Source organism: Charadrius vociferus, unplaced genomic scaffold (assembly GCF_000708025.1).
Source record: "Charadrius vociferus isolate BGI_N301 unplaced genomic scaffold, ASM70802v2 scaffold266, whole genome shotgun sequence".
Lineage (NCBI taxonomy): Eukaryota > Metazoa > Chordata > Aves > Charadriiformes > Charadriidae > Charadrius > Charadrius vociferus.
Window position 1 is genome coordinate 1161888 of NW_009649114.1, and position 6826 is coordinate 1168713.

Below are 6826 nucleotides of genomic sequence, written 5' to 3' on the forward strand. Positions count from 1 at the left end.
CCGCAGGGAGAGGTTGGCAGCAAGGGCCGGCCGTGGGGCACGGGTGGGGACGGGGCAGTAGTGAAGAAGGACGCTTCCTCAGGTGCTTTCCCCTTGGAGGAAACTGTTTTTTTATTCTCTGAAGCCAGCTTTCTTCCCGTGTTGATTTTCTTTGGTGTTTCCCTCTCCTACATGCCAAACACTCCAGGCACACTGTGATGGCATTTGTTGGGCATGTCTTTGTCCACTGGATAAATCACTTTTGGGGTTTTTTTTCCCATTCTTGCTGGCTGAAATCTTGCCCAGCACCTCACTGCAGGCCGCCTGTCTGTAACAAGTCGTGGGGGGTGTGCGTGTGCTCTCTGACACAGCCTTCCGCAGATAGACTTTGCGGATATCTAGGTCTCATGAGGGTTGGCAGTTTGTAGGAAACCACAATCTGGCATGTTGGTCCTTGGCTGTTCAAGTAGGGGCTGGATTCTGTAAATCTCATATGCTCTTGGTTTGGAAGATTTATTGCCTAGCAAATTCTGTTTGCATACTTTTTAATGGGAAAATGCAGGGATACAAGAGATACTTTTTTGTGTTTCTTCTTGAATGACCTTTAAAGAAGAATCTGTAACCTCACTTGACAGATGCTCTTAAGAGAGGCAGCTGTGATTGGGCCCAAGTTATACCCATATTTTGCATGACAGTGACTCAGTGTTGGGAAGCAGCCTTGTCTGACCCTGTTTAAATAACAGAATGAACCAGAAGGAGCAACAAAAGACCTTTCTGCTTATATATCTTTAAGGGTTGGAGCGCTATGGATGAGGGTGCTGTAACAGTCTTGCAATCACAACCTGACTTACTGAAAAAGAGCCTTGAACTGCCAACTAAGCAGCCTGCTTAGCTGTAGTTTATGACTATGAGGAATCAGTTCCCCCTAGCAAAATGCAGCTGCTTCTGAACAGTAGCATTTCTAATAATGTCCTTCAACACTTTAGAATGAAAAACGGAGTTGAAGTATCTAGAGAAATACCTTGGCTGAAGCTGGAAGGAAATACTGGTGTGCTGCATGCATGCAGCTCGGCTGAAGTACAGCACTCTTTTGATAGTGGGAGCTCTTACTATCCTGTGAAATAATCTCTAAATCCTGGAATATATTCAGGAACATAAATATTATTTTTCCTTTTGAAATACAATTCAAGTATCGTTAGACTGATTTCTGTGTCAAATGATTTGTATTCTGTATTTCATTAAAGGTGCTATTAAAATCCCAACTGTTTCCGTATCTCCAGAAGACTTGAATACAACTGCCATGGCAGAATTTGGGAATTACATTCAGAAAGGTATTAAAGTTTCATTCTTAGCAATCTCTGCTGCGCAATTTTATTTTTGTAAACAAATTGAAGAGAGTATATATGGTTCTTGAATATTATGAAACAGATTTTTATTTTGTTTTTGCTCAAGAAAGGACTGGCAAAGATGGCACACATCACCACATCTAGAACGGAGAAGGTTCAAATGTCCTTTTGCAGTGGTGGTTTTTGGTCCTTAAGATGGTTAAATGACCTTGCTGTTAAATAAATAAAAAAAAAAAAAAAAAAAGAAAAGAAAAGAGGAAGACTGCCCTTGTTTCAGCCTGCTTTTTGGCAGTCCCGTCATTGCTAACTGGAAAACAGCTGCAGCACTGGTGAACAACAGTTCCTGGTTTTGCTTAGGAAAGTCTTAAATACAAAGTGAGATGGATTGGTAGAAGTGTGAGAGCAAAGCTGCACATCTGCTTCCTGAAGCAAATTTGTTGTGGTCAGTCTTATTTACAGTGCTCTCCTTGAGGCTAAATAGATGACTGCTCTATGGAGTATATAATGATGAAATTGGGCATTATTGTTAATTTTTCTTTTTCATGTGTTTTTAATTTTTTTCCTAACAGTCTTCCCGGCTGTATTTTCTTCAAAGTTCATTCAACATGAAATTGTTGGGAAATACAGCCATCTCTTTACTGTTCAGGGTTCTAACCCTGAATTGATGCCCTATATGCTGCTTGCACACATGGATGTTGTGCCTGCTCCCTCGGAGGGCTGGGATTTCCCTCCTTTCTCAGCTGCAGAGCATGAAGGTTTCATCTATGGACGAGGAACGCTGGATAACAAAAACTCTGCCATAGTACGTCATCTTGGTAATATCGTTTCAGAGAGTTAGAAACCCTGAAGAAGGCAGATTGGAGGAATATATTCGCTTTAAATTTACTATGTTGTCTCTCTTGCCACTCTTTAAATGCAGGATGTTAGTGATAAATTCCTAAGCCCTGCAGTTTCCTCCCAAATTTTCCTAGAGATGAAGTGGAATGGTCTCTTATTACTGAAGAAAGCAGAGTTAAAGCTCTTAGAAGTTACAGAAAAACATATTCACGGATGCAGATGTATTTGGTTAAATGCCATATTTAAATTTTATGTCAAATGCTGTGTTTGAAATCAGGGATAGAGCTTTTACTTTTTCTCAGCTGTCATATAGGCATTCAAAGCAAAAGTTGGCCCTTTGAAAAGGCTTGAGTTTCAAAATAAACAATGACTATTTAATATTACAGTCAAATAACCCTATATTTTTTATTAAGTAGTCTGTGGCAGATCTGTTGTACTAAGTACATTTGGGAGGAATAAAGTACAAAAAAAAGAATGATCTGTGAAGGATTTTTCATTTGGGAAAAGATTGATGGAAAAATTAGTAAGGAAAATAGTCCTTTGTGACTTGCAGGGATTACTTCTATCGCAGTTCTGTATCTAAATTTAAACAGATGTTTAGCAAACCAGTGTCGCAGATGCTGTGGCTGCTTATTGCAGCATAGGACATACTCCTAGAAAGTTCCTTCAAGTTCTTTAATCATCAATTTCAAAGCCTTTCAACTTAAAACTTTGCTTTTGTGCTTCCTTCTACTGTAAGCTGTACAATTATCTCCACAAACAGACAATAAAAATCAACAATTTTGATGAACAAGGCAAAACGGGTGCTGAAAAGCTAGAGGTGGTATAATTTCTGCTGAAATGTAGAAAATTAACAAGCTTAAATTGGGAAAAGAGATGAAAAAGTGCAGCAAATAGATTTCATTTCTCATTCTTCAGATTAAGTTTCTCGTTCTGTTTCTGTCTTCTTGGCACTTTTTGTACAAAACATACTGCTTATTAAAATCTTTGGATTTGGTAGCTCAAGTCAGAGCCAAACTGTGTGTAGGATAGGCAGTTTAAAGGAACAGTGAATTCCTTGGATAATTATAACTGTCGTGCTTCCTGTGCAGTTTGTCAGTGACTTCATCAGTAGCAAGAACAAGCCTACACTGTATTTTGTGTGTGTACACTGACACTGTGTAGCACACCAAGTCTTAAGCACTATTGATCAAAAATATTGCAGTGTGTTCTCCAGAGAATATGAATATCATCAGTAGGAGTTGTAGAAATGAAAGCTCAACTGTGAACGGGACAAAGTCTCCTTAAGGGCAGTGAATGCATTGTATTTCTTTTACATTGCATTGCATTCTTTTACATTTATTCTCCTTACTAAGGCACAAGAATAGTACTACATAATCTGTTTGTTTTGTTTTTTTTTTTTTCCTGCAGGCTATTCTGCAAGCTCTAGAATTTTTGCTGAGAAGAAATTACAGACCTCGCAGATCTTTCTATGTTGGCATTGGACATGATGAAGAGGTATTTTCTTTCATTTCATCAAAACAACTAGCTGTTTGCATTGTTCATGTATGTAACAAGGCTTAATTTTTAAACATTGTTTAGCTGGAAAGTCTTTCCTGTTTTTTGTGGTTATGTGAGTAGATACTGTGTCAGGCACGTGGTCGTAGTTACATATTGATTGTTTGGCTTTAAGTGACATTGACAAAGGGTTTGGTGTGATGAGCAAAGAGAAAAGAACACAGTGGAGTGTTATTTCAAATTCTTTTCTGCGTGGAAGGTGCAGCAGGAGTCACGTTTTGGACTATATATAGTACATGAAAAGCTGGCTTAAGATTTACATGGTTGTTCCGAGTGATCGGTAGACAGTACAAAGCGCCAGATGAGGTGGTTTTATTTATTCATTTTCAAAATATGAAGACAAAGAATTGTTAGTAGTTAAAATGAGTACCTCTTTAAAGTGACTAGTTAATCTGTGGAGCTTATAGCCCTGACATACCATTGTGTGCAAGAACTAGTAGGATTCAAAGCAACGCTCAGTGACTCACAAATGGAAGCATCCCTCAGTGTGGATATAAGTTCATCTGCTGCTAGGCCATTAACAATCTCCAATGAATTTTCCTAGGAAGAATCTTATTTTGACAGGTTGCTCTAGAGCTGTTCATTTGTGGATTTCTTGCATACTTTGCATTGTCGCACTGATCACTGTCAACAGCAAGATGTTTTCCAGTATTCTTCCCAATGGCATGGCTTAGTCTGACCAGTTCCTCTCCCTGGATTCTGACAGGTGTCTGGCTGGAAGGGAGCAATGAAGATTGCAGCTCTGTTGGAAGCTAGAGGAGTGAAACTCTCCTTCTTACTAGATGAGGGAAGTGCAATACTAGATGGCATCATTGCGGGAGTGAAGAAGCCAGTAGCTGTGTAAGTTAAAGAGAACACAATTCACTGTGATGGAAGTGATCCATTTTCTACAATTAATTTGTGAGAAATGACCTTACTAATGTCAATAAAATATGTTTTCAAGGCATGTGGCAGTGTTGATGTTGCTAAAGCTACAGCAGTGGCATTGAAGTGCAAGCAAAGGACCTCCAGAGTTGCTTGCTGTCCATCACAGCTGTGCTGACAAAAGCAGAACGTTCCACTTAGCTAGTGCAAGCAAGTTAATTGTATGCTGTAGAGTCTGCTCACCAGAGAAGCAGTCAAAAACATCAGTCGTCCAAACACTTAAAAGATTGTGTTAAGGATTTGTTGTTGCTGCTGCTCTGTTGTTTTTTATGATACTAAAAATATGCAGAGTTGTTCTTTTCACTTGTAGTCCGTGCACGTGTGTTTGGAGTTGCATTAATCATTTATTTATTTATCATTGACCAGAATTGCTATCACAGAAAAGGGTTCGATAACACTGAACTTCACTGTGGAAAAAGAGCCAGGACATTCATCCTTTCCTCCTAAGGAGACAAGTATTGGCATTCTTGCAGCAGCGATGTCCAGGTAAGAGCTTCCCTGTTGTCTAGTGTCAAAGACAGTCAAGCAGACTCCTAAGTCGCTGGTGCATGACTCTCTTTTTTAACATTTGTATTTAGAGTATTTTGCAAATTCTCCCTTGCATGTTTGAAATTGAAGTTTGTAGCTCACTTTGAAGGGCAGACATGCAATCCCCAGCAAAGCGACAATTGCCAAATGTCTGGAGTGTTTTTTCACTTCAACTGTTCTAGTGTCAGCTGATTCCTTGAAACTAAGACAATTGGCGCATCATGGTGTCTATCATAATTTACTCTATAGCAATAGAGATTGCTTTGTTGGGGTTGCAGAATTTCTCTGGAATTTATTCTTGCACATATCTGCTACCTCTAGCTGGTGATTATCCAGGCCGGTAAACGTGGTGTATAGTCAGAATGTGACTGGGTAAATCATGTCATTACATGTGTAGGTATCAAATTGCCTAATAAATATATATTTTATATATTACATATCTGTAATATGTACAGATATGATGGAATTTGGTGTGATATTTTTGTAGTTGTCTATGGATTCTGTATAAGAGCCAGGTTTTTGGATTTTTTCAGCTGTTCTTGAAAGAAAATCTTTGTGTGTGACTGGAATGCTCAGAAATCTGTCACAGAGCTGTGCTCGCAGATTTACTTACCAGGAGAGGAAGGTGTGATTTCATCTCAAATACATGGATATATGTCACAAATCAAATTCCTATCAACCTTCTGGAGCAGTAATAGCCAGAGATTTTTTTTTAAATTTCAAATGTTGATTTGTTTTGCTGTAGACTGGAGCAGAATCCCTTGCGCAATCTATTTGGCCATGGGCCAGAACTTATGACTATGGAGCACCTTGCATCAGAGGTGAGGAAAGAACTGTAATTTCCTTCTCAGATTCTCATATTAATAAGTAAAGAGTAACCCAGCATATGAATTTAGAGCATAGTTGTAGTTCCTGGAAAGGAGAAGACTTAAGCTGGCCTTTCTCCCAGAGATTTCTTTCTGCTGGAATTATTTCAACCATAGCCAAGTGACTACACTGTTTTCTTCAAAACTAGAAACTTTCTGATCTGTGGTTTTATTTCTTCTACTTAGTTCAGGTTTCCTCTCAATCTCGTCATGAGCAATCTTTGGCTGTTTTCACCTATTGTCAGCAGGTAAGAAAATAGATCCTTGATGACCATTCCCAGCCTCTCACCCTTAAAAGATGAAGACCACTAGCCATTTCTAGTCTTACAGTTTAGGCAATGTCAGTGCTTTACCATTCATAACCACATTGTTAATTGAATAGGCCATCATTCAGCTTATTGCTTATGTAATTGTGGTGTTTATGTTGTGTTGATACATTTTTCTTTTTTGTAAGAGTTCTTGCCTGGAAACCTTCCACCAATGCCTTGATTCGAACTACAACAGCAGTCACGATGTTTAACGCAGGAATCAAGGTAGCTTCATTTTTTATTTTTCTCGTGTAGTACAATGAGACAATGAGGACATTTGGTTTCCACCTGTTTATATCCAGTTGTAAGATCAGTACCGGCCCTGGTTGTGGACCCTGTGTGGTGTCACCGCCAGTCTCATTTTTACTTTAGATGTGACTTGGATTTAGCTACAGTTGAAAATCACTTCCTTTCAGAAGTGTCTGATTGCTGTCACAGAAAGATCTCTGTAAACCACTTTTAAGATTGTTTACATTTTTGG

The 6826-nt window shown here is 38.9% G+C and overlaps 1 protein-coding gene across 1 annotated transcript in view; it reads left to right on the forward strand.

Moving 5' to 3' along the window:
• Positions 1–1222: 1222 nt before the first annotated feature.
• Positions 1223–6826, forward strand: part of PM20D1 (peptidase M20 domain containing 1) — a 9566-nt gene continuing 3962 nt past the window's right edge. Inside the window, exons 1-8 of the mRNA XM_009888213.1 lie at positions 1223–1310; positions 1895–2127; positions 3573–3659; positions 4426–4559; positions 5010–5129; positions 5917–5992; positions 6224–6285; positions 6492–6570. Coding sequence (XP_009886515.1) covers positions 1280–1310; positions 1895–2127; positions 3573–3659; positions 4426–4559; positions 5010–5129; positions 5917–5992; positions 6224–6285; positions 6492–6570 — 822 coding nt within the window. The 5' untranslated portion in view covers positions 1223–1279. The remainder of the gene's footprint in view (positions 1311–1894; positions 2128–3572; positions 3660–4425; positions 4560–5009; positions 5130–5916; positions 5993–6223; positions 6286–6491; positions 6571–6826) is intronic.